The following is a 26,831-nucleotide window of genomic DNA, read 5'->3' on the forward strand; positions in this document are numbered from 1 at the left end:
CCAGCAAGGCACATCTCACCCTCCCCAGAGGGCTACTGACTGGGGCCAAGTATTCAAATGCTTGGGACTTATGGGGGATATTCAAGCCACCAACGTAGGTCAATCCCCAGTATTGTATAAAGTGCTGTTTATATAAATAAAGCCTGCTAACACTTGCCTGTAACCCTAGCTCTTAAGAGATGGAGAAAGGAGGCTTGAAGTATTAGGCCATTCTAGCCCCATTGAGAGTTTGGGCCAGCCTAGGCTAGAGGCCTGAAAATCAAAACATCCCCAAAGTGCCAGGCGTCATGGCACACTCCTTTAATCCCAGCTGTGAGTTCGAGGCTAGCCTGGTCTACAAAAGTGAGCCAAGACTGTTATACAGAGAAACCCTGTCTCAAAAAAACCTAAGAAAAATAAATAAATAAAAATTCCAAAAGCAAACACACACACACACACACACACACACACACACACACACACACACACACCCCTGCATACCAATGTAGCTATAGTCTCCCTCCTTTTATGTTATTATTTTTATGTAAATAATAACATTATATGTTATGGGTATCAGATGAGATTTATGAGTACTGCATTACACATGTCTTTTAAGTCAGGAGAAAAAGGAGTTACTATGCACTGGCTTATATTCATCTGTTTACCTCCCTTTTATTAGTGTAACATTTTAAAATATACTTCACTCATCATTTTTTTTTTCTTCAAGACAGGGTCTCTCTGTGTTAGCCTTGGCTGTCCTGGACTCGCTTTGTAGACCAGGCTGGCAGTGATCCGCCCACCTCTGCCTCCCGAGTGCTGGGATTAAAGGCGTGCGCCACCACGCCCGGCTCTCATCATTTTTTTTGTGTGTGTGTGTGTGGGTATCTGGCCTGCATATGTGTGTCTGCATCCTAGGCATGCAGTCCCTGTAGAGGTCATAGATGGCATCAGATTACCTGGAACAGTTAGAGATGATTGTGGGGTGCTGGGAATTGAACCTGGGTCCTCTGGGATAGCAGCTCCTAACCACTGAGCCATCTCTTCAGTCTCTGATACCCCATTATTTTTGTTTTCAGTTAGGACATGGATTTTTCTTTTTTTTTTTTTCATTGAAAACATTTTCATATAATATATTTTATATGAATTTCATATAATATTTTTTCTCCTCCTCCAATTCTTCCCAAGTCCTCATCTCCCTGCCCACCCAACTCTATGTTCTTTATCTCTCTCTTAAACAAAGCAAAACAACTCAGGAAACACACATATACACAAAAATCACAAAACCGCAAAAATGGAAATCAAAATAAAGTACCAATAAAAATTTAAAATCCAAACAAAGCAAAATGAGACAGAAAGTCGACAGGGAAGTTCTGTTGAGCTGGTTTGGTGTCCCCAACTACCCCTGGGCGTGGGGCCGCCCTGAGCTGTGGCTAGAATGCCCAGTGGGACTCCACTGGACTGAACCGGGCCTGCCTTTGCAGCAAGGGATGCCGGTTCTGTGAGTTCACTAGCCACTCGCTTCCCTCTGGTCTCTCTGGTGTTACCCCTCTTTGCCTTTATTGGAAGATACTTTTGTTACAGAGTTTTCACTTTTTCAGCTCCAGAATTTCTGCTTGGTGCCTTGTTTTTCCTCCCTCTTTGCTGACACTCAGCTTGGGGCTATATCATTCTCTTGGTTTCTCTTGACTTTTTGTCATTGTTCTGAATTCTTTGAATGCACATAAGACGATTGGTTACATTTTGGTCAGAAAGCTCAGTGTCTGACCTTCCTCAGGAATAGTCTCTCCCGACCGCCCTCGCCCATTTCCTGTGAGTGATCATGACCTGGGCTGGTTTTGCTTTTGCATATTTGGTGACTTTATGTGAAAACTGGACATTTAGTTAGGTATGATGGCGCACACCTTTAATCCCAGCACTTGGGAGGCAGAGGCAGGAGCCTCTCTGAGTTGAGGCTAGCCTCATCTTTATAGCAAATTCTAGAATAGCCAGGACTATATAGAGAACCCTGTTGGAAAAAAAAAAAGCACAACTGTTCATTTTGATGGTTTATTCAATATAATAGCACTGCTTGCAGCCAGCTTCTTCTTACACCCCCAAGTTTGTGTTCCTATGGCTCATGGATATTCATGGCTGGTGACTTCTCTAGGCTACTTATGTACGGACTATTTTTTATTGATTTTGATCACTTATTTCTGTTGCTTTAGTTCAATGATTAACACACTATTTAAAAGCTGAGAATGCTGGGGAGCTGAGGCAGGCATGAGTTCAAGGCTAGCCAGAGCCTCCTGCCCCTCCTTTCTTTTTTAAAAAATTTCTATTTAATTAATTTATTCAGATTACATCTCAATTGTTATCCCATCCCTTATATCCTTCTGTTCCTCCCTCCCTCCTGCTTTCACCCTATTCTCTCTTTCTTTTAAAAGAGATTTAATAGAGATTCCCTTAAATAACCAGAGTTTAAAATAAAAGAAGAAAAAGGAAAGGAAATGAGGGAGAAAGAGGGAAGAGGAGAGAAGGGCAGCAGGAGAGGTCCAGCCCCCTGCCCAGTCTGTTGGTTCCGTTGGGGCGCTCCTTTGGAGTGCGGCCAGACCTTCTGCAACTGTCTTAGCTGTCACTTCCTCATTACAAGTCACTGAAGAATCAGCCAGCAGGTAAAAATGAGGGTCTTTTCAGGACAGCTTGCATCTATCCTGGGGGCAGGGTCATGGGGGACGTCTCAGCTCTAGTCCTCCACTGTCACCTCACCAGCCTTGCTTTCCAAGCTCCTTGTTGCCTCTGCTGCTTGCTCCACCCACTTTGCCTTGCCCTGGGGGCAGTGGGCTAGTGTGTTTGCCTTTAAATGCTTTTGACAAACACTTCCCGGAAGGCCAGTCTAGCTCTGAGAAAGTTCTAAGTGAGGTGAAGGTGAAACAAAGGCAACGCCCAAGCAAGTTTTTCAGGGACCAGGTATTTATCAGGCAGGTGGCTTGTGGGTCAGAAGATACGGCCAGGGTCTAGTAACTAGCTCAGTGGTAGAGAACGGGAGTTGTAGGCCCCAGGTTCCAGCCCCAGCACCACAGACTTCAGCCACAGTTCTTCGGGAATAAATTTGATGTTGCTTACAGTTTCAGAAGTCAGTCAGCCCATTGTCATGGCAGAAGCATGGGGGCATGCAGGCAGGCATGTGCTGCAGCCGATGCTGAGGGGCTACACCCTGACCTTAGACAAACACTGACACACCTCATCAAGGCCACCCCAATCCGTCCACACAGTTCACCAAATGGGGACTAAGCATGCAAATGTGTGAGCCCTTGGCGGGCGTTCTCCCTAAGACCAGCCCCTTCCTCCTTGCAGGCCAGCAGTGCTGTCTGCTCTCTTCACTGAGCACTTCCCACTGCTCCCTGGGGCACCGGTGGCTTATGTGCTGTTGAATACAGTTGATGCCAACAAACTCTTAATCATGAATGGCCTTTATTTTTACCTTTATTTATCTTTATTTGTATGAGTAGCAATGCCTGCTACACCTGTACAGGTGTGTGAGGAGACCAGAACTTAACATTAGGAGGTCTCTCTCAATGTCTTCTCCACTGTATGATTTCTTTTTCATTTTCATGTATATGTGCATGTGTGTGTGTGTGTGTGCGCGCGCTATATGATAATTCTTTGTTAATGCACCCAGCTGAATTGCCCACATGCCAGAATGCCTTTGAACACTTCACACACATCTTTAATAGGCTTCAGTGCCGTCATAGCTGGTTGCCACTGAAGTCCCAGCTCCAGAGTGCTAACTCAGCCATGACTGCTTTAAAACAGCTTTTGCTTGACTTGTTACCTGCTGCCAAGCTCTCACCCAGGCCAGAGGAGGAGCACTTCTCCAGGTGGCACAGCAGAAGATCTGTGTGATTGGTTCACATGTGGCCCTTCATTTGCAGGAGGGGCTGCCATGATTGGTGCGGACACCTTTTGCCTCCCCTCACTGGGATGAGCAGGCTGTTCACCTCACATTCCGAGGCAGCCAGGAGACACCCTCCTGTGTGGCTCCCAGATGTTACAGCATTAACCCAGGTTTCTCAGTGGTCTTTTTAATTTGCCTATTTTTGTATTTGTTTTTGTTGTTGTTCTTCTTCTAAAAATTGTTTTGTTTTGGTATGATTGTTGTTCTGGTTTTGTGTGACAGGGTCTCAGAATAACTCGGGCTGGCCTTGTACTCACTGTGTAGCTAAGAATGACAAAGTTCAGCTCTTCCTTGGTCCCATCCACTTCTCACAGGCTAGAATTTAGGAGTGCACCACCACAGGAGGCAAGGGTTGCGGGGGGGGGGGGGGGAGCTGCTAGAGAGACAGCTTCCATGGTTGAGAGTTCTTCCATAGGGCTGGAGACATGGCTCACAAGTTATGGGCACTGTCTGTTCTTCCAAAGGTTCTGAGTTCAATTCCCAGCAACCACATGGGGGCTCACAACCATCTATAATGAGATCTGGTGCCCTCTTCTGGTTTGCAGTCACACATGGGGGCAGAGCACTGTATACATAATAATAAATAAATAAATCTTAATAAAAGAAAATCATGCCAGGTACAGTGGCGCATGCCTATAATCCCAGCACTCAGCAGGCAGAGGCAGGCGCATCTCTGTGAGTTTGAAGCCAGCCTGGTCTACAAAGCAAGTCCATACATCTAAGTCTATACAGATAGAACCTGTCTTGAAAAACCAAAAGAACAAAAACAAAACATGTTCTTCCATAGCATTGGAGTTTGGTTCCCGCCCCTGTGTGTCAGGTGGCTCACAGCCACCTATAGCTGCAGCTGCTGTGGATCTGGCACCTCGGCCTGTGCACACACGCCCAGCTTTGGGCATCGGTTCTCTTCTTCCACTGTGGATTCCAGGAACTGAGCTTGCATCAGACTCCCTGGGCAAAAGCCTTTTCCCACAGTGCTCTCTCACTGGCCTTGCTTTTGATATTTATTATCACAAGTGCTGGCTGAGCTGATAGCAGGAGAAAGGGTGGGTGTGGCCATAGCGCAGCTGTGAAGATAACAGCCACAAGGGGGCAGCTGAAGAGCTCCAAAAACAATGGGGGAAAGAGGCAGATAGAGGGAGCCAAGGAGGACAGGACCATGAAGAGCTGGAGGCTAGGAACTGGGAAAGTTCCAGGGAGCGGCTAAGCCTCAAAGGCAAGAGTCTGGGCCACCCTGAGCCTGAGAACTGTTTCACCAGCGCCTGTCAAGGACCAAGGATGCCAATACCGGAGGCCCTGAGTGTGACACGTAACTGCTGTAGGACTGAGGGCCCTAGCACCTCAGACCTGTTGAGATGCCACGGTTCAAGCTGCTGCTGCTGCTACTGCCGCCACCGCCCCTCACTGCTGCTGGCAGGTGAGGGTCACCGTGGCCTGAGTGCTTGGGCTGCTAGTGGTTAAAGCTTTTTTGGTAAGCCTCTAACTTGAATGCTTGGAACGTTAAGTCTCCAGCTGGAGGAAAGCGTCCAACTAGCTGACTAGTGACATGCAATTTGTTTGGCTTTTATTGTTGTTGTTTGTTTGTTTGAGACAAGGTCTCATTGTGTTGTCCCTAGTTGGTCTCGAACTCTGTATAGAGCAGGCTGGCCTTGAGTGCTCGGAGCTCTAATGTGTCTGTGTCCCCTTGGATGCTGGCGGTAAAGGCATGTGTTACCATGCCTGGTTGCTTTGTTTTTTTAAATTACCTTACATTTTCTGTGTGTGTGTGTGTGTGTGTGTGTGTGTGTGTGTGTGTGTGTGTGTACACACCAGAGGAGGGCATCAGATTCCCTTGTGAGCATCTGATAAGGGTGCTGGAAATGGAACCCAGTCCTCTGCAAGAACAGTGAGTGTTCCTAACCACTGAGCCTTCCATCCAGCCCTTTTGTTTGCTTTTTTTTTTTTTTTTTAAAGAGATAGATGGTCTTGCTTTGTTGCCTAGAATGGCCAGGAAGTCTAGAGCTCAGGTGATCCTTGTGCCTCAGTGTCCTGAATAGGATGTCTGCTTGTGCCACACTGTACCCAGCCGCCATTAGTTTTTATTAAACTTCATAGTTAGCGAGGTGTCGGTTCAGGGAGTTTTGCCAGCTTAGTTCATGAGCCTGTGATGGCCCGTATCTTAGGGATTTCTTGAATCACTCTTTGTTGATGTCACTCCAAGGTATAGACATTTTTTATTATTCCATTTCCTTGATAGATTGATCACTAAAAGAAATAAGCCGTTTAGCCAGGCATAGTGGTGCGTCCTTAACCCAGTTCTCAGGAGGCATATAGTGGTAGACCTCTGTGAGTGTGAGGCTAACCTAGTCTACATAGTGAGTTCCAGGATAGCCAGGGACAGACAGACAAATGAACAAAAGAAATAAGCCTTTTTAAATGTAATATTATTACTTGTGTATCTGTATGCACAGGTGAGAAGACAGTTTTGTGGGGTTGGCTCTCTTCTTCCTCTTTGCTTGGATTCTAGGGATTGAATTCAAGTCTCCAGGTTTACATGGCAAACACCTTTACCAGCTCAGCCATCTTGCTGGCCCCAAATAAGCCAATTTTTTTCATTCACTCAAGTATTTATTAGACACACTATGAAAACCACAATTACCCAGATGTGTTTTACATGTCAAGAATTTTACGTGTTTAACAGGGAGTTGGATGGCTCATTTAAAATAGATCGGTAACAAAAGATATATCATTCTTTTGAGCCGAGGTCTCCTATAGCCTGAGTTGGCGCAGAACTGCCTCACTTCACTTCCAAAGCGCTAGACTTACCAGCATGCACCACCAAGCTTTGTTTAGGAGAAAATCATTAGAATTTTTCAAAGAATGCCTGAGGAACAAGGCAGACAGCATGCTTTGCTTATCTTAGTGGGCAACTTTCTACCACTGTAGCTAACATCTTGTTCAGTGGACTAAAAAAAAAGACCTGCTTTGTGTGTATTTGTGCACTCAGTGAAAAAAATTTCTTTTTCTCTTCTGTCTTACAAACTTTATTAAACCTGGAAAAGGGGGGACAAGCATCTCCCGTCTCTTCCGTGCACTACTGCTTGCTGTTGCCATTGAGGGGATGGGTCACATGGTTGGGGGAGGACCAAAGGGCCTTGATCTTGGGGCGGACACTGAGACAGGCCATATAGGCAGAGAGCAGGGGGAAGCTGTCCAGGCAGCCAGGCTCCAGGACCTGGTGGATCAGCAGCAGGTCCAGCAAGTTGTAATCGGCAAAGGAGATCTGGTCATCCATGACAAAGGCTTTGCCTCCCTGGTTCTGGGACAACAAGGTCTCAAAAGGCTTGAGGTGCCCAGGCAGAGCATCCTTACCATCCTCCTGTTTGGTGTAGGTAAGAGTGACGTATCTGCAGTGAAGGTCCTCCACCCCACCTTCACCATATCCACCAGGGCAGCCCCCCACCCCGATCTTTCCCATAAAGCCCAAATGAGTGGCCTAGATGCCTCAAGATGGCATTAGCTTGGTACAGGATGAGTTCTCTATTCTCAAACTTGAGGAACTGTCCACACAGACAAGTGGGCTTGAGCAAGCCTTGCATGCAGGTGTCTTTGGTCACCACCCCCTCCTTCCAGCTCTGGCCCTGGTCAGCCCACAGCATGCACATGGCCTCACAGCACCCTCAAACTAGGAAGTAGACAATATGTATGGTGGCATGGCTGCTGTGAAGACGGAGGCGCAGACTCAGTGCTGCATAGGCGATGAGGGGTCTTGGACATGCATGTGAGCCAAAAATTTTTTTTATCATATTATAATTTGAATAGGTGCCAAATGTCCTGTTTCTTTTCTTCAATTGGGAAATTATTTCCCAAATCGCTTGAAGCTTGGACAAAAATGACCATTCCTCCACATCATTCTGTAGTATTACAGATTCAGCTGCATGGTAGACTTCTTCAACCTTTCCGAGAGGACATCACACCTCCCCAGGGCTAGCACTGCCCACGGTGAGCCACCTCCCCAGGGCTAGCACTGCCCACGGTGAGCTGGCTCTGTCCACATCAATTATCAATTAGAAGTATGTCCCACAGGCTTGTCCAGACCAATCTCATCAACCCGGAGGATGCTGGTGGTGCTCACAGTACAGGAGCGCAGCAGCTGCTTCTTCACGCAGTCCTTAGCCCACACACCCATTCTGCTGCCACCATTGGCTCACCTGTGTTCAGATCCTCCACACCAACAAGTTGACCGGATTCTGAATGTTCTGCTTGAACTTTAATGTTTCCTGAAGGTCAAACCCAGAGTTCTGCACAAGAACCTTGGAAATAATGAGCAGGGTGTCTGCCAATGCCTGGACTCCAAGCTGAGGCCTGCCCTTCACACTGGCCTTGTCTTTGATCAGAGCTTTGCCATTGCCACCTCTACTGCACCAGCTCCGAGGACAACATAGCCATCAATAGCAGTTTTCACAGCCCTCAAGCCATCTCTTACTGCATCCTTGTGTACTTACTTGGTCCTTTAACCAGTAATATGACAGCCCGGGGATTGTTATATTTCTCAATAAAGGTGAACGTCCCTTAGCCCAGTGTGTACTCAGAGACAAGCCCTGCATGTCCCAGACAGTCAGCATTCAGGTCATCAAAGGAATTCAGAGCGACCCCACCACAGGCAAGTATCAGCTTCTCCATGTTTCTCCTCTTGGCTCTGCACAAAACTATGATACCTTCTTCTGCAAGGGCATCTAAGGAAAGGGGGTCAATTCCCTTTTGATTAATGATGATAAATCCTTTATCAGAATCACCACAGACTTTCTTTTTCAGTTCTATTTTTTAAACTCTGTCATCAATGAGTTTTCTTTCAGCCTTTACTAGGTTCTCTCTCTCTCCTGCACTCTTGTAAAAAGAAAAAAAACTCAGAATTCACTTCTGTTTTCTCATTCTAAGGATATGTTGCATCTGAGGATGTAGGCATTTTCTGCTCTTTTCTTCATATCAGGATGCCGCCCTCTATGAACCAAAACAAGAGCTCTGAGTAAGCTTGAACCAGTTCAGGTTTGTGCTTCCTCTCCACGATCTCAACCGTGAAGAAGCCAATGGGCTCATCTTTTTTCCTAATGGCCAAAATGGAGTCCATTAGAGCCTCTGTTAAGACATCTGAAGTCGTTAGTTTGTAGAGACCTTCTGGCCACATCGATGAGTGTTTCTCTGTCCATCGCTCTGCTTTCTTGACTTGTTCCAAAAACTAGAGTGCCTTTTCCTTTGCAGCTTCAAAACCATCAGTTATTATTCTGGGGTGAAGACCCTCAGTAATGTAGAGGTCCGCTTGTTTCAGCAGCTCCCCAGTGATTAGGACACGGTGTAGTACCATCACCAGTTATGTCATCCTGGGCTGCAGCTACTTTTGCTATTAAAGAGGCTGTTGGGTGTTGAATTTGCATTCCATGTAGTAGCACATCGCCATCTTTACTAAGCTCGATGCCTCCAGCACCAGACACAAGCATCTTGATGGTGCCCTTGTCCCCAACTTGGTCCTTAGAACATACTGCAGGCCCTGCACCTCACTGATGTTCACTGCCAGCACTGCCTGAGCCTGGGCCAACTCGGCCTTAGAGTTTAGGGTCTTCACCACTGCCATGATGGCCTAGCTCAAGGAGAGGCCGAGGACAACATCCAAATAAGCCACTTTATTTATTTTTTATTTTTTGGTTTTTCAAGACAGGGTTTCTCTGTGTAGCCTTGGTCATCCTGGACTCACTTTGTAGACCAGGCTGGCCTCGAACTCACATCGGTCCGCCTGCCTCTGCCTCCCGAGTGCTGGGATTAAAGGTGTGTGCCACCACGCTCGGCTTCCAAATAAGCCATTTTAAATGTAAATAGTAATCTGTTTCTCACGTGCCAATATTCATCATAAACATTTTTAAATTTTTGATTAGTTGTCAAATTTTTATTATTTTAGTAATAGATCACAGTTAATATTGATTTGAAATTTTTCATTGTTGTTGACTTTGGACCCTAGTCAGAGCACGGTTCTATAAAGTGTCATTCCCTTTGATCACTGAGTCTTGTTAGCTGTCAGCATCCGTCTTCACTGCAGGCCATCCAAGTCTGGGCCTGAGCCGACAGCAGTCTATGTGTGGGACACAGTCCTGCCTGTCAGTCCCAGCATACCTTTAAATTTACAAAAATGTATGGACCTTTAACCATGTGCCAAATTTGGACAGGTTTTGGGGACTGGTAGAGACCAGGTTACCTTGTCTCAGCACTTGTAACAAACAGATGACATCAGTTGCAACAGGAGTTTCTTGACTCAGGCCAGGGGATGTGGGGCATCAACTCAGAATACAGCTTTTCTCTTGAGAGGTCCTAAAAACACACACGCGTGCATACACACGCACACAAGAGTCAGAAATCTTTGTGCTTGATCATTCTGTTGATGAAATGAGAAGTCTGGTGCTCCCTTCATCTCAGCTACCCAACCTCAGGTGCAGAGCCTAGCCCTGGCAATAGGCCTGGAAAAGGATTCTCCTGGGTACCAGGATTTAGGATCTCTAGGTTTCTTCTGGCGTTTGCCTCACCTGCCAAGGAGTTCCACTGAAGACAGAGCATCCCACAGTTTTCAGATGTAACACCAGAAGACTTTTCTACCTGTGCCTGGTGGAGGATGACACAGGCATCACCTGCACAGGTAGAGACATGATTAGGGCAGGGCCAAACACCGTCCTGATGGAGCAGTTGTTACCCTTGCAATTCATACATTGCAGTCCCAACTTGTCCCTCTCCTTACCCAGTGTGGTTTGATGTCTGGGACACTAATGAGGTGAGTGGGGACCCATGGTGCTGTTTTCATATCCACAGGCATCGGGCAGCGATTGCTTTGCCAAACCTAAGCTGAAGTGCAGCCTCTTGGACACACCCTTCTCCACTTAGTACAAGAGCTCTGTAGCCCTACAGTGGTTCTCACGCCTAAATCATTGAAGAGGCCCAAGATGCAGATGCCCCGGGACCCATTCCCCACTGACTGGAGCCCACCACCTGTAGAGTTCCTAAAAAAGGGCAAGAAGATCCCTCAGCTCCGCAGGAGATCACTTGAGGACTTAGAGAAGGAGCCCCCAGGAGGGTCAGACCAGAAGGTAGAGCTGACCTCACTGGAGGAGCTCTTCTGGAACATGGCAGGTCCAAGCCAACAGACTGTGACCTCAGAGGTAAGTAAGCCTGTGGCCACCGTGGTGCCCCCTCATTGACCACTTCCTTTAGTACAGCCTCCTAGTTGCCCATAAGCCACCCCTTTCAGACCACCCCTTCCACAGTCATGCCCCAGCTCCCCTTGTCTACTCAGTGACGCCCAACCCCGTCCCAGTTCTCGCTGATCATGTACCTTCCCTCGCCCCAGCCCTAGGGCTCTCACAGCAGAGTGCAGGCCTCAAGTCCGGCTCCACTCCTTCCCCTTGGTTTTACTCCTAACTCTTGCTCATCCAGGCGGCAGCAGCAGATTCAATGCCATCTGTGCATTGGGGTCCCTCAAGGCTTTGATGTCTAAGGTTGGCCTTGGAGCAAGGAGGGGCCTGAGTATCAGGATCCAGGCATGTTAGCAAAGACTGTAAGTGAGGTTCAATAGTACAGATCCTAAATGGCGACTGAAGCGACATCCTCGTGGGAAGTAAGAATATGGGACACTTAAGGACCCATGGGCTCAGGAAGTGTATTCCAAGCACAGCGCTTCAGTTATTTACCATAGCCCCAGACTGTCAGTAGCCTGAGCGCCTGCCACGGGGGAACTATGAACTATGTTCTAGCCTTGGGTAAGAATACTCTGGTGGGCTAGAGATGGCTCAGCTGTTAAGACTAGGCTTATAACCAAATATAAGAATACTCTGATAATGGTAATTTAGCACATAGGACACACACACACACAGGTGCATACACATGCACACACATATACATGCAAACATGCACATATACATACACATGTGCAAATAAACCATGCACAAATATACAATGTACAAGTGCACATGCATGCCTAACATGCACACATATATACATACATGCACACATGTATACACGTGCACATGTGCACATACACCTGTACATAAATATACACATGCACACATACATACACATATGCACATACACATGCATACATATAAACACATAAATATATGAACAGGCATACATATGCAAACTTGTGCACACATGTACACTACACACTATATATTCACATATATGCACACATGCACACATACACATACGCACATACACATGCATACATATAAACATACATATATGAACAGGCATACATATGCAAACTTGTGTACACATGCACACTGCACACTATATATTCACATATATGCACACATACATATACTCACAAATACACATGCACATATACACATATGCAATCTATTTGGCATTGCTATGAAATGACACTCAAGCTATATTTCTGATTGGAAAGAAGAGATTGCAGGATGAGGTGTGTGGCACGTATGTCTTGCTCACAGGGATTGATGAAATCACTGCTTGCTTGTCTTTGTATAGCAGTGCCTGAAAGCACACACGCACATTGACCTGCCGTTGCCTAGGGGAATGCACTGAGAGAACATTCACACTTTTGAATGTTTAAAAAAATCATGTGATCATATGTTATCTGTTCAGAAAAGTGAGCAGAGTACATTAACGTCCTCATGCCGTGTCTTTGCAGATTTCCTCTCGGGATTCAGAGTGCTATGTCAACAACTTAGATTACTTACTGCAGGAGAAGAGGTGAGCAGGGCATGAGGGCCAGCATGGGGGTGGGCCATGTCTGGAAGCACAGCGACGCCTGTGGAGGTGGGCTGCCTTCCCAGCAGGTGTGGCATGCCCTGAGCTCTGACTAGTAAGGCACTCACAGCCAGGTCAAAGACTGGCTTCCAAATGGAGGCTCTGGACCCGTACCCACAGCAGGGACAACACCCTCATCCCAGGTCCATCGTCCTCCCTGCCTCCACCCCTGACCAGTTCAGGCCACAGGCTGTCCCGTCAGAAGGACGTGGAAAAGAAGACAACTGTGTCCAGCCCGACTTGGCCTGTCCCAGTACTGAAGCACTTTTAGCCAATCTTCCTTTTTGCTGTGTCTGATCACACTCGCCTTCCTCCTGCCTCACGGCACACCAGTCCCATAGGGGACTCAGGCTCTGAGTGGCTGTTCCCTCTGCAGTGCCTGAAGTTGATCAGGAGTAGACATCGCTTAGGAAGGTGCAGCTGGTATCAGACCAGCACCTGCCAGTCTCTTTTGGAGTGTCCTCTCAGGGAGGACACTGGCTTACTTGGAGCAACACTTTGGAGTGGAACTGTAGGTCCTCTGGTGCACAGTAGATGCCTCACACTGTGAAGTGGCCAGAAGCAGCGCTCACATGTGTGGCCGTTTGCTAGCCTGGTGTTCAGAGGTGTATAAGAGACTGCTCTCATGATGTGGGTCTTTCCTCTGCTGTGTCCTTTTCTGCGTGCATGTGTGCACACTGACGAAGTGCAGGTACATGTACATACATGTTGAGTGCAGGTGGAGCTCCTGCTGTAAGCATCCATGCCCACCTTCATAGCCCTGCTTTCTTGCCCACAGAGTGTATTAGGTTTACTCAGGAGTAGACAGTTGTTTGGTCTGGTTTTATCCATTGCCTGCTCCAGAGTCAATCTGCCGCCTTCTTCTATTGAGTGACTGGTTTTTAATATCACAAAACTATAGTTTGGGACTTGATGTAGGGAGCTGATGGTGCCACTCTGCTCCCTGGAAATTTATCTTGAATCTGGTATTTTCCATACTGTCAAGTTGCTGAGAAAGGGCCCCAAATACCAGGCTTTCCCTGGAACTGTGGAAAGGGAGGCATGCTGCCTCATAATGGCAGCTAGGGCCAGCTGTGCGGCTCCTGGAAGGCTGGGACAGGAACTCTGGGTGCTGACAGGGAGGAGGGGTGTGGCGGGAGATGGAGCTGTGGTGTGGCAAACCCATTGGACTCACACTCACTGGATCATGGGAGCATCTTATGAGGCAAGTATGGTTTTCTGCACGTTAAGGAAAGATGACTCAGACTGTCCTGGAAGAATGGGTGTGGTGCTGAGAAAGTAGCAGAGCTGGGAGGGCGGGGCCTGGGAGGGGGTGCTCCAGGGCCTGACGGTGTTTGTGGCCTGAGCTGCCAGCTTTTAGGTTGTTTGGGGAATGAAGACCTAGATAAGTTGACATGAGAGGAGCTGGTCCCACGAGCTAGAAAATCATCAGGTATAGGGCCGATGTCAGGGTCTGAGTGCATGAGGGGCTTTGGCAGGAAATAGAATTTCTCATGCTGAAGGTCTGTGGTCACAGCTACAGGGAGCCCCCTAGACAGGCCAGAAAAGGGGTGGGGACTCCCAGATTTTTTCAGCAGCCTGCAGAAGCAAGGACAATGTAGGCTGAAGGATGTCTTGATGCCTGCTAGGAATATGCAGGATTGTTAGGACAAGAGAGAATGAAGGAATCCATCACTACATCTTCTGTTGCTATAACAGATCGGGGAGCTTTATAAAGAAAAGAGGCTCGGTGTCCAAGAGCATGCTGCTCGCATGGGTCTGTACAGTTTCTAGCTACAGTTTTATGCTTCCCTCGTGGCAGATGGAAGGGAATGAAGGAAAATGTAGCATTAAAAAAAAAAAGTGGGCCAGGCATGGTGGCACACACCTTGAATCTCTTGTGTGTTCAAGGCCAGCCTGGTCCACAAAGTGAGCCCAGGACAGCCAAGGCTACACAGAGAGACCCTGTCTCAAAAAACAAACAAAACAAAACAAAACAAAAAGTCATCACCCATCCATGTCAGAGCCCAGTGCCTCTTCATAGTCCCAGTGCCGTATCTCTGACAATTACATTTCTATATGAGTTTGAAAAGGACAGACCACATGCAAAGCATAGCAGAGAGTTGGGGCTCGAGGGGGGTGATGGTAGGTACACCAGGCCTAAGTGAAGGCTAGCCAAAGTGGGGAAGTTGGAAGAAAATAAGGCACTCCTCCCTGCTGCATGACAAGGGGCAAAGAGTGGGGGAGAAAGAGGCGAGCAGAGATAGGAGAGAAGGTTCTGGTGTCTTTCTCCCTCCCTCCCTCCTCCCTCCCTCTCTCTCTCTCTCTCTCTCTCTCTCTGTCTCTCTCTCTGTCTCTCTCTCTCTGTCTCTCTCTCTGTCTCTCTCTCTCTGTCTCTCTCTCTCTGTCTCTCTCTCTCTGTCTCTCTCTCTCTCTCTCTCTCTCTCTCTCTCTCTGTCTCTTGGTTTTTCAAGACAGGGTTTCTCTGTGTAGCCTTGGCTGTCCTGGACTCACTTTGTAGACCAGGCTGGCCTCGAACTCACAGAGATCTGCCTGCCCCTGCCTCCCAAGTGCTGGGATTACAGGTGTGAGCCACCACCACCCAGGTAGGTCTCTTGAATGTGAAGAGGCAAGTGGTGAGTTGGGGCTGGCAAGGACCTGAGGGTACAAGCTTCCTCTTTCTTGTGTGCTGAGCCCTGGAGTAGTAGAAGAACAGAGCCAAATCTGTGGACATCACAGAATGAATGACAAGATCCACCAATAAAGACACTTAACATTGTGTGGCAAAAACTTGTCTTCTTTCCTCATTGCCCACTGTAGACAAGGCAGAACTCTGCCCCCCAGGAAGTACATATCAGAGCCTGGTTTAGGACACCAGCAGTGTGCCCTTGCACTTCCTAGGCATGCTGTGTCTGGGGGTGGTGTTCTCTAGTCTGGGGAGATGGGTGGACAACAGGTAGGTGGTGCTAATGGCTCAAGCTCTCATTTCCCCTCTAGGGAACAGGCCCTGGAGCAGGAATGGGAGCAGTTGTTGCAGCAGGAGCATCCCACACTCAGCTCTACTGAATGTGATGAAGAAGACAGAGAAGCAGTGCTCACACCTGAGCACAGGTAGGAGCAGGGCCTCTTATGGGTATGGGCAGAGTTTCACCCAGTAATTTGTGCCACCTCCTCTTATGGCCACAGAGTTCAGAAAATCTCCAGTCACCTACTGCTAGCCTTCAGAGTGGGAACAGCCTTCTAGTGCACAGAGACCATGAAACAGCCCAGTTATTAGCCAAGTTCATAGAACCCTGTCTCCTGGGGAATGGCTACACAAAAACCACAGTCCTAACTGAAAACTGCCATTGGAGAAAGATTATAGCCACATGAGTTTTCTCATCTTCCCCCAATGGGGGGAAGGAAGATAGTCATCAGTGCTGTCACCCAGCTTCCTTGGCAAGGATTTCATTGCCTATGGTTTGAGGAAGGACTGGATTCATCTACACCACAAGGTCTCAGATGCCTAGGGACTACAGTGGAATCCATCTTTATGATATTCTATTTTCCACGTGTGGTGGTTTAAGTAAGATGTACCCTGTTGGCTCATATATTTGAATGCTTACTCACCAGGGAGTGGACTCTTGGAAAGGATTGGAGGATTAGGAGGTGTGGGCCTTGTTGAAAGTTGTGTGTCACTGGGGATGGGCTATGAGGCTTCAAAAGCCCACTGCAGGCCCAGTCTCTCTCTCTCTCTCTCTCTCTCTCTCTCTCTCTCTCTCTCTCTCTCTCTCTCTCTCTCTCTCTCTCTCGCCTATGGACCAACATGTAACTCTCAGCTACTGCCCCAGCACCTGCCTGCATCCACCATGTTCTACCCATGATGAAAATGGACTAAACCTCTGAAACTGTAAGCAAACCCCTAACTGTTTTGTTTTATGAGTTACCTTCTGCATGGTGTCTTTTCACAACACTAGAACAGTGACTAAGACAGAAGTTGGTACCAGGAGTGGGATTTTGCTGTGACAGGCCTGATCATGCTGTTTGTTGGGGGAATATGAAAGATTGGGGATTTTAGATGAGAAGAAGTGGTTAGACACTTTAAGTGGGGCTTAACAGGTCATCCTTGTAGGGGCATGAACGACTGTGTTGCTGGGGGGGGGGATTTGAACTGTGGGGATCTAGCACAAGACGTTTCAGATGGGAAGAACATTAGTAAGAGACCTAGAGACCATTCTTGTGATATTTTGGCAAAGAGTGTGGCTGTTTATTGTCCTTGTCAGGAAAATCTGAGGCTAAATTGAAGAGTTTTGGATTAAGAGAGTTCAAGACAGCACAGTATTCTTTGGTCATTAGTGGCCACTCTTACATAGATCTGTAATGAAAAGGAGCAAGCTGAGCAAGGAAAAATGTAAAATGTATGGTTTGAGGAGAAAAGGAGCACTGGTAAGTATCATGGAGCTAAATCCAGTGCTCAAGAAGAAAAAAAGAAAAGCTTGATGCTAAATGGAATCAAGGAAGTGGTGACCTCAAGGCAAAGCCCCACTCCGCTAAGCTTCCAACTGTGAGAAGGAATTAAAGGAAAGCTTAATCACTCAAGGAACCAACCAAAAGCTGAAGATGTAACTGAATGAAGGGCCAAGTTCGGCCCCATCAGGCAACAGAACTTGGCAGCTTTGGCCATGGTGATTTTGGTTTTAGGGACAAGTATACAAGAAAGAGGTTAAGGAATCTCCCTCCACGACTAAGGAAAGTCACTGAGGCCAGGTGTGTGGCGGTGGTATCCCTGCGTGGCGGCCAGAGAGGCCATTGTGTGAAGCTGTGATGGTGAAGCTCGGATTGCCTGGGAGACTCCAAGATACTGGAGATGGCAGAGCTGTGTGGAAAACCTGCCAAGAAGAGCTAAACCATGAACCAGCCCAAGAGAGAAGTGTGCTACTGTCAACACAGCTGGAAGGAGTTGGCTCTATGGGGAGCACTTTGACATCAGACGTGGAGAAGTTTGGAATTTTCTCTGCTGGTTTTTGGTCTTACTTCCACCCATAGTTTCCTCACTGTGCTCCTGTATTAGTCAGGGTTCTCTAGAGTCACCAAGCTTATGGAATAGAGGGTGTGTGTGTGTGTGTGTGCGCGCGCGCGCGCGTCTGTATGTGTGTGTACGTATGTACGTACATATGTATATATGTATGTATGTATGTGTATGTATGTATGAATGATTGGAAGGACTCAGATGCTATGGTCCAGCTAATCCAACAATGCCTGGCTGTGAATGGAAAGTCCAAGAATCTATTAGTTGCGTGGTCCCACGAGGCTGGAAGATGGGGCAATTTCTCTCTATCAGGGATCAAGAGTTTTGACAGCAGACCAAAAGAAGTTGTTCTCTGTAGTTTATATGCTGTCTGCCTGGGGCACATCAGGTCCATAGTGGGGGACTCCATCCCAGTGACTGCCCTCTGACCCTACTCTAGATGCCTGTCCCAAGCCCAAGTTGTTTTACTTGTCCCTCTGACTCAATATGAATTAGGGCTCGGACAGACAGCCCACTCCTTTGGTTCAGTGAGTTTGCTGGGAGAGCTCAGAGGGCTCAGAAGAACTGACATTGCTTGTCCTAAAAAAATATGAGGAAGCCTGTGAAGAGACACACAGGCAGCTTTGAGAAGGGGCACAGAGCTTCCCCATTCTGTCTGGGCATGCCCCTAGCCAAGAGCCTCCTTAGGTAGCTGGGAGCTCTCTGAAATCTGCCCTTTTGGGTTTTTCTGGAGATTTTCTTGCATAGGCATGATGGGGTGCCCACCTTTTCAGGGTCTTAGCTGCTCTCTGTAACCTCACTTCCTCAGGGCATGAGTCCTCTACAATAGGGGGAAATGTCTTGTGACTGTCAAGTTACATAGATCAAAGGAAGATTGTGCAGATTCTGGGAGTTTCTGTGACGTTGGGAGACCCCTTTAGGAAGGGGAGTTTTAGTTTTTATGGTTCACCTGAAGGAGGGACTCAAAAATCAGAAACAATGGAAAGCCCAAGACATTTGTATCATAATATCCCATAGAGTCCCAGGAGTTAATCCAGGAAAAATCATGCTGGCCAAAGCTATGGGCAGGTAGGCAGGGCAGGTGAGTTCTAGTGTTTCAGGAAAAAGTGACAGTTTGCTAGTACATGGGGTAGAGAGTGTGGGAGAAAGAAAGTCAAAGCAGGGGACACCAATCTTTGACCCAAGCAGCTGAAAGACTGGGGCAGGGTATGTTTTTATTTTTTGAAATAGGTTTTCCAGGCTGGCCTCAAACTTCATCCACCTGCCTGTGCCTCCCAATTTTTGGCATTACAGGCACGTGGTTTGAATGAGACTGGCCCACAGGCTCATATGTGTGGTTGTCTGTCCTTAGTGGGATATTGAATAGGGTTTGGAGATGTGGTCTGGTTGGAGGAGGTGTGTCGCTGAAAGTGAGCTTTGAATTTTCAGAAGTCACATGGCAGACCCTGTCAGTACCTCTCTAGCCCCACACGTGCCCACCTGCTCATTGCCATGGTGATGATGGACTAAGTCTGAAACTGTAAGCCAGCCCCAATGACTCTTCCCTTTATAAGAGCTGATATAGATATGGTGGCTCTTCACAGCTGTAGAACACTGACTAAGATAAGGCATGAGCCATCACACCCAGTGTGGAAGTATCTTTAATCACATGAGGACAGAGCCAGTGAGCAGAGGCTGGCTTAGAAGTAGAGTTTACTTGGGGGACTCCAGGGTCAAGTTCCGGTAGGAGGCCGGAAGAGACAAGGTTGGGAGTCACCATGTATAGGTAATGTTTAAAAGCCGGCAGGTAGGACATCACATACCTGTTATCTAGGACTCAGATGGCAGAGGCAAGAAAGTCACCAAAAGTTGAAAGCCAGCCTGGACCACATAGAGTACTGCCAGGGCTGCAAAACAAGACCCCGCTCAAAAACAGAAAGCCTTGGAACAAGGTGAGATGGTGTGGGAGAGGGTGTACAGGGAGAAGAGCTAGCACCTGAGGGCTGAGGCCCATCACTGAGGCTATGATGAGGAAACAGAAAAGGAAACTGACCATGCTGGAGGAAAGCTGTTCCTGGAGCCAGCACTCGTGGGCTGCTGGGCGGCTAGTGGACAGAGTCAGGAGGATGCGGTGATGCAGTGGTCTGTGCAAGCACAGTGGTAACTGCAACCTTATCAAGAGCAGCTATGTTGGGGACAAGCCTGGCTGCAGAGCGTGTGGAGAAGCTAAAGAGAACAGCAGGCAGACGCTTAAAAGGAACATGGAGCCAGGATTTGTGGGCAGGGGGGGTTGGCTGACCAGTTGGTTGGTTGGTGTTGCTTCTTTGTATTTGCTTTTGTTTTATTTCCATGGGGACATTACAAGAAACAGGGCAGCTGACGTTGGAAGACAGAAAGGCCATCTTTTGTTGTGGCAGGAAAGTCCGGAGGAGGTTACAGAAGGAAGGTGGCCTCGGGTAGCCTTGCTTGTTTGATGTCCAGGCATGGCTTTTTCTGGGTCTGAGTGTGCAGGTTACCCTCAGCCCAGGCATGATACGCGTCGCTTTGCCCACACTCAGGTTTGTTCAGGTGTAACACACTGACAACCTTGGGACCCCGCCTTGAGGATTCCCAAAGGAATCCTACTATTTTTAGTTGCCCAGAGATGACTTTAAGGTCTTTGTGGCTGGCCATTTGCCCTTTTCACAATTGTCCTTAGACAAACTTTCTTTTTCGTAGTCTGAAAACAGATAGTAGATGCTTTAGGCTCGGAGCCGTCCATCTCTGGAGTTGTGGTCTCACAGAAGGTTTCTAGAGAAAGTTCCCCTTAAACAGGAGTTCAGCGGCAGAGCCTGGCTGTGCTGCAGGAATACCTGAGTGTGGAAGTGGGCCCCAGGCAGGGACTCGCCTGCCTTCTGCCTGTCTTTGTCATGATGAGCATGGGTAGACTGTTTCCCCATGCAGTGTGCCAATCACCGAAGCAAAAGACTATTTACCAGGCAGCCAAATTGAGGAGGAAGCCCCAAGCCTTTAACTAACTACCTCCATAAGGGGGGCAAGGTGGGTGTGCATGTAAGCCTGGTTCTTGGCGGGTAGAGACAGGACAGCCAGGAGTTCAGGGTCAGCCTGGGTTACATAAGACTCTGACTCAAAAAAGAAAAAAAAAAGTAAATCTGTCTTCTTTCTTTTGTTGTTTTTAAATATTTAATATATATATATTATATTAAATATATATATGCTGGGTATAAAACTCAGGACCTCAGGAAGAGCAGACAGTGCTCTCAACCACTGAGCCATCTCTCCAGCCTCAGATCTGTCATTCTTTTTTTTTTTAAGATTTATTTATTTATTTATTATGTATACAGTGCTCTGCCTGCATGTACACCTGTATGTGAGAAGAAAGCACCAGATCTCATTATAGATGGTTGTGAGCCACCATGTGGTTGCTGGGAATTGAACTCAGGACCTTTGGAAGAGCATTCAGTGAGTGCTCTTAACCTCTGAGCCATCTTTCCAGCCCCAAATCTCTCATTCTTAAGGACAGAAATTAGGGTTATTAATGGGATTAAGATGCAGGCATGGGGAAAGATGTCTGGAGGCAGAGAGAAGTGAAGGGCTTGATGGTCTCCATGTGCAGAGTCAACTTCATAGCTCTACATAGGATTGATATTCAGAAAATGGCTGCATCGGTGAGCTCAGAGGGTAAGGCTTTTGGTCTTCTAGTGTTAATAGGTCATCCATGCCGGGTGGTGGTAGTGGCAGCTACGGCAGCAGCAGTGGTGGACCTGTGTGAGTCGAGTCTCCCTGGGTCTACAAAATGAGTCCAGGACAGCCAAGGCTACACAGAGAAATCCTGTCTCAAAACACACACACACACACACACACACACACACACACACACACACACACACAGAGAGAGAGAGAGAGAGAGAAAAGAAAAGAGAAAAGAAAAGAACAGAAAGAAAGAAAAGTTCATCCATTGGTCATGTGCGCAGCCTTGAGTGGACAAGTGGTAAGACGGCTGATCCGAGTTGGACTGATTGAGCCTCCACGGTCCAAAAGCAACCCAAAGAACCACTGCTCCCCTGCTCTGATCTACCCAGTGGACAGCACGTTCTCCACAGTTGTGTGGAGAGTGGGGACTGATCTGACATGAGCTCTGGTGCTCCATATTTGACCACCTCCCCTTGGTGGGGAGGCCTGATGGCACTCAAAGAAAGAATAAGCAGGCTACCCAGATGAGACTTTATAGCCTATGATCATATAGTGGGGGAGGAAGTCCACCTCAGTCATAGACCTAGGGGAGGGGAATAGGATGAAAGAGGGAGAGAGGGAAGAGTGGGAGGATACAAGTGATGGGATAACAATTTAGTTGTAATCTGAATTAAAAAAAAAAAAAAAAGAGCCACTGCTGTCTGCCCTCGAGATAGCAGGGAATACTGCATGCTTATTCAGCTTTTCCCTCTGTCTCCTCTTCATTGTGAAAGCCTAGGAACATGTTGTGACTGGACAGCCACCATATGGACAGGAAGCCCCTTTTGCATACTGCCTGGGGACCCACGCTTGCTAGGAAGTTGTTGGACATCAGTCAGACACTGCAGGGCAGGTGTTGGGTCCTGCCTGCTGTCCTAGGAGCCTCTTGGCGGAAGTAATGTAGCAGGAGACTGAGCTGAATCAGTGTGTAGAGAATGCTGTGGTGGCGTCTCTGGGAACAGTCACAGGCAGTGACTCTTCAGGGGTCTTGGCTCACTAGACACACAGCTTTGGAATGAAGCCTCTTGCAGTGGTAGAAAATCTCCATAGTGAGCTAGAACCATAGCTCCATGGGCACAGCACTTGCTAGATAAGCATGGACCTCAGCTGCTGTTTCCAGAGGCCCGGAAAGATGGGCTCAGAGGCCGGGCGCGGTGGGCACACGCCTGTAATCCCAGCACTTGGGAGGCAGAGGCAGGCGGATCTCTGTGAGTTCAAGGCCAGCCTGGTCTACAAAGGGAGTCTAAGGCAGCCAAGACTACACAGAGGAACCCTGTCTCGAAGAGAGAGAGAGGGGGTGGGAAGGGAGGACAGAGAGATGGGCATAGCATTGCTTCTGTGATTCTAGGAATCGTTTTTTGTTTGTTTTGTTTTGTTTTTTGAGACAGAGTTTCTCTGTATAACAGCCCTAGATGGCTGTCCTGGACACACTTTGTAGACCAGGCTGGCCTCAAACTCACAGAGATTTGTCTGCTGGGATTAAAGGTGCTCGCCACCACGCCTGGCAATTATAGGAATCTTAAAGCAAGATGGAAAGTAGAGTCAGGAGCATCCATGGAGACTGGCCAGCCTGAGAGTGCACAGTGCCAAGGACACAAAAGGAAGGAAAAAGAAAAAAACTAGATGTTGTGGTGTATAACTTTTATTCCAGTACTGGGTAGGCAGAGGGAAGCAGATCTCTGTGAATTCCTGGCCAGCCTAGTCTGTATAGTGAGTTCCAGGCCAGCCTGGTCTATGTAGCAAGTTCTAAGCCAGCCAACCTACGTAAAATGAGGCTCTGTCTCAAAAAAAACAAAACAAAACAAAAAAAAACAAACAAAAATTAAACTAAACAAGCAAACAAAAAAAATACAAAAAACAAACAAACAAAAAACAGAGAGAGAGAGAGAGAGAGAGAGAGAGAGAGAGAGAGAGAGAGAGACTGTCTCAAATCATGTAGCTAGCCAGTAAGAGCCAACGCCCAAGGCTGTCCTCTGACCTCCAGATGAGCATACAAACACATAGATCATACACATACACACATAAAGACTTTCACATTTTTAAATTTTGTGTTACATTTATTTATTTGACGTGGGGTGTGAGTGCCACAGCTCATGCGTGGAGGTCAGAGGACATTTGTCGGAGTTGGTTCTCTTCTTCTACCACGTGGTTCTCACTTGGGTTGTCAGCTCTGGTGACAGGGGCCCTTAACCGCGGAGCCGTTGTGCTAGTCCAATTTTTTAAAAGTACCTTTAAAAAAATCCTGATAGTAAGAATAATTTTGCAGCTTTTGACCTTTGTACTGAGTACACACAGGAATGGAAGTCATGGCTTAACAACCAGAAAATTCTACACAGAAAGGGAGCTGTGTGTAGCTGCTCACAGCAGAAGGTGTTTTTAGCTCTGAAATCATGGCTCATTTTCTGGGCGCATGACATTCTCCAGTGGTGCTTTGAGAGAGCCTCTTTGACAACAGCCACTTTGAGGTGGTGGTTTTGATGTAGGATCATTGTGGTGAAATGGTTCAACCTTGTGCGTTAAAATTAAAAAATGACTCACTGGTATAGAAAACTGCCAACCTGTTCCATCTCTGAATGGGTCCAGAGGAAGTGGTGAGGGCCAGTGAGACAATGTGGGTGGGGAGGGGTAAGGCCAAGGGTGGGGGCTAGGCACCATCTGCCAGACAAGACGTCATGTGATGGCAACAACTTGTCTGTGGTAGGAAGGATCATCCTGAGCAGAATGTATGCTCATACACTAAGGATTGGCTTGAATCTTGGCAGGATGACATCCTAAATTATCTCTTTCTTAAAGTTAAAAGATCTTATGTGTGTGCTGAGACAGGGAGGGCAGGGGAAGGGAGAGGCAGATATTTAAACCACAACATGGCCCTTTATTCTCAGCTCTAGGCTACACAGGAAATCCCTAATTAGACGTGTGACAGTGTCTTGGAATCTCTAATGATACACATACATTACAGTTAACATTACAAAAGCCCCTTTGAGTGATGGCTTGCGGGAAAAGGCTAGGACCCCCTTTATAGTTGAGCCTACTTATTAATTTCTTAATAATTTGCACATTTTTCCTAGCCACAGAAGTAACAAAAGAAGCTATGATCGAACATGGCAAAGACATGACCAAACAAAGTTATTCCATCAGTTGTGCGGTAGTCACCAGACTCTATGAAAACCTGGAGAGCCTGACTCTTCTGGGTTTCCACCATCTTTCCCATTTAGGGTACCATCTTGTCCTCATACAGCCCTTGGAGTCTTACCTTGGGTCACGTGGCCAGAAAGTGAGTCAGGTTTACAAGGCTGGCTATCAGGTGTTGAGGTATGTCACCCCATCGCCTAGGCCAGCCATTCAGTCCCAGATCATAATAGAGCCCTAAATTTCTTTTCCCCTGGATTTTGATGCCTCAGCACATCTAACTGGGAACCCGTGTGCTTCCTTCCAGTTAGAGAAGGGAATGTAATATCTGTAGCTTGTTTTCTTCATTGCCGTGGAGCATATGCCATATTGCTAAAACACCAAGTGGAGCACGGCTTACAAAGCGAACAGGAAATGTCTGTTCTTCCTCTCCCCCTCTCCCCAGGTCTGTCCAAAAGGGTCATCAATGGTGTGGGGAAGCTCTTGTGTGTAGGTGTGGTACATACGTACTGCAAGTGTGTACAGAAGTCTCCTCTTACCTGCTTTCATTTGTCATTCTTTTGGTAACCATAGTAAACTGCTGTCTGAGCCTATTAAATGGAAAATTCCAAAAAACAAACAATGCGTAAGCTTTAAACTGCACACCGCTCTGAGTCGTGTGATAGTCTCGTGGTGTTGCTCCATCTTGCTCGAGATACTAATTATCCCTTTGCCCTTTGGATCTACACTGAATGTGAAACCCACCCATTACTCACATGGATTAGCTGATTAGCAGCCACAGGATCAATGGTTGTGTTCAGGTAACCCATGCTATACTTAATGGCAGTCCCAAAGCACAGACTAGTGATACAGGAAATCCAGATATGCGACAAAAGGCTGTGAAGCACTTCATTTAAGAAAAAAAGGTGAACATTCACAATTTAAGGAGAGGAGGAAATTGTCTGCTATGGTTTGCCAAAATCTACAGAACAGATCTTCATCTGCAAAGCTGTGGAAAAGGAAAAAGAAATTGGTGTGAGTTTTTCTGTCACACTTCAAACTGCATTAAGTCACAGCCATGGCATGTGACAAGAGTTAGGCTGTGAAGAAGCATTATGTTATATATGCCTCAGTACTAGCTGCGAGTACAGGCATCCATTTAGGGCTACTGAGATGCATGCGTGCACACGCACATGCTAGCCTTCGGCTTAGTGCTTCTCCCATCAGTGTGCTGTGATTGGCTGTCTGTACCAGTCTGTTGTGTAGACTCAGTGCCCAGGACTGACCTTAACTGTCCACCCTCCCCCATCCCCTTTGAATGGATCAGATAGAAGTGTGGGGTCCCTTCTTCTTGTTCTTGCTCCTTCCCTGTCTCCTAGCTGGCTGCCTTGGGTGATCCTCATAAGTCACCATGGAGACAGTGGGGGCCCTGTCTGTCGATGCCTCCTCACCACCCTGGCCCTCACTGAACACAGCCCCTCTTCCTGTTCCCCTCTTAGCACTCTGTAGGCTGATACAGAACCTGGTACACCTCTAACTGCTTTCCTTCCCCTTGCCTTGCCAGGATGCTGGTGGAGAAGTTCTCCGTGTCCCTGCAGGTCATTTCACCAGTGCATCCAGGGGAAACTGTCTTCTTGCCTAGACGTCACCCTTTGCCTTGCATCCTGGACTCCTCTAGTCTAAAGCCACACAGCCAACTGGAAGAGCTATTCCTCAGGTAAGCATTCTGTGCTGGCTACTTTTATGTCAGCTTGACACAAGATAAGAATCATTTTAGAAGATGGAACTTAAATTGAAAAAAATACTCCTACCAGCCTGGCCTGTGGACAGCTCTGTGATGCATTTTCTTGATTGATGATCAATGTGGGAGGGCCTAGCCCATTGTGGGTGGTGCCAGCCCTGGTAGATGATTCTTAGAGCTGTAAGAAAGCAGGCTGCTGAGGGAGCCATTAGGAGCAAGCCAGTAAGCAGCGTTTCTCCATGGCCTCTGCATCAGTTCCTGCCTCCAGGTTTCTGCTCTGCTTGAGTTCCTGCCCTGACTTTCCTCAGTGGTGGACTGTTAGCTGGAGGCATAAGATGGAACAAACCCTTTATTCCCAAGTTGTTTATGGTCATGGTGTTTTATCACAGCACGAGAAACCCTGACTGAGACACACAGTAGAGGGAATACAGGGGAACAGTGCAGTCTGTCCTAGAGACAAGGGCCACCTCAAATAAGGAGATCCAAAGCAATGTTTTGAACAACATGGATATGTAACCTTTTATGAATAGAGGTGATTGTATTAGTTACTTCTCTGTTTTCTGTAGCCGTAATAAAGAAAGATT

At 47.4% G+C, this 26,831-nt stretch overlaps 1 protein-coding gene and 2 pseudogenes across 5 annotated transcripts in view; 1 reads left to right on the plus strand and 2 right to left on the minus strand.

The window, feature by feature from the left end:
- The window catches only part of FAM178B (family with sequence similarity 178 member B), a 138,888-nt gene that overhangs the window by 20,435 nt on the left and 91,622 nt on the right, over window positions 1–26,831 (plus strand). The window contains exons 1-5 of one of the 3 annotated variants that reach the window (XM_084753641.1): window positions 5,034–5,330; window positions 10,742–11,088; window positions 12,582–12,643; window positions 15,677–15,790; window positions 26,071–26,223. In XM_084753641.1, the coding sequence (XP_084609767.1) occupies window positions 10,873–11,088; window positions 12,582–12,643; window positions 15,677–15,790; window positions 26,071–26,223 (545 nt within the window). In that variant the 5' untranslated portion in view covers window positions 5,034–5,330; window positions 10,742–10,872. Of the gene's footprint in view, window positions 1–5,033; window positions 5,331–10,741; window positions 11,089–12,581; window positions 12,644–15,676; window positions 15,791–16,368; window positions 16,569–26,070; window positions 26,224–26,831 lie in introns of those variants that run through there. The other 2 variants (XM_084753640.1, XM_084753642.1) reach the window with 2 other exon arrangements.
- LOC311580258 (glutathione S-transferase P-like) lies at window positions 6,914–7,607 on the minus strand (annotated as a pseudogene). Its single transcript has one exon. The product of its transcript is annotated as a glutathione S-transferase P-like (transcript).
- On the minus strand, window positions 7,956–9,521 carry LOC311581798 (T-complex protein 1 subunit zeta-like; annotated as a pseudogene). The gene has a single exon. The product of its transcript is annotated as a T-complex protein 1 subunit zeta-like (transcript).

Source organism: Acomys minous (genome assembly GCF_964271855.1).
Source record: "Acomys minous genome assembly, chromosome: 13".
Lineage (NCBI taxonomy): Eukaryota > Metazoa > Chordata > Mammalia > Rodentia > Muridae > Acomys > Acomys minous.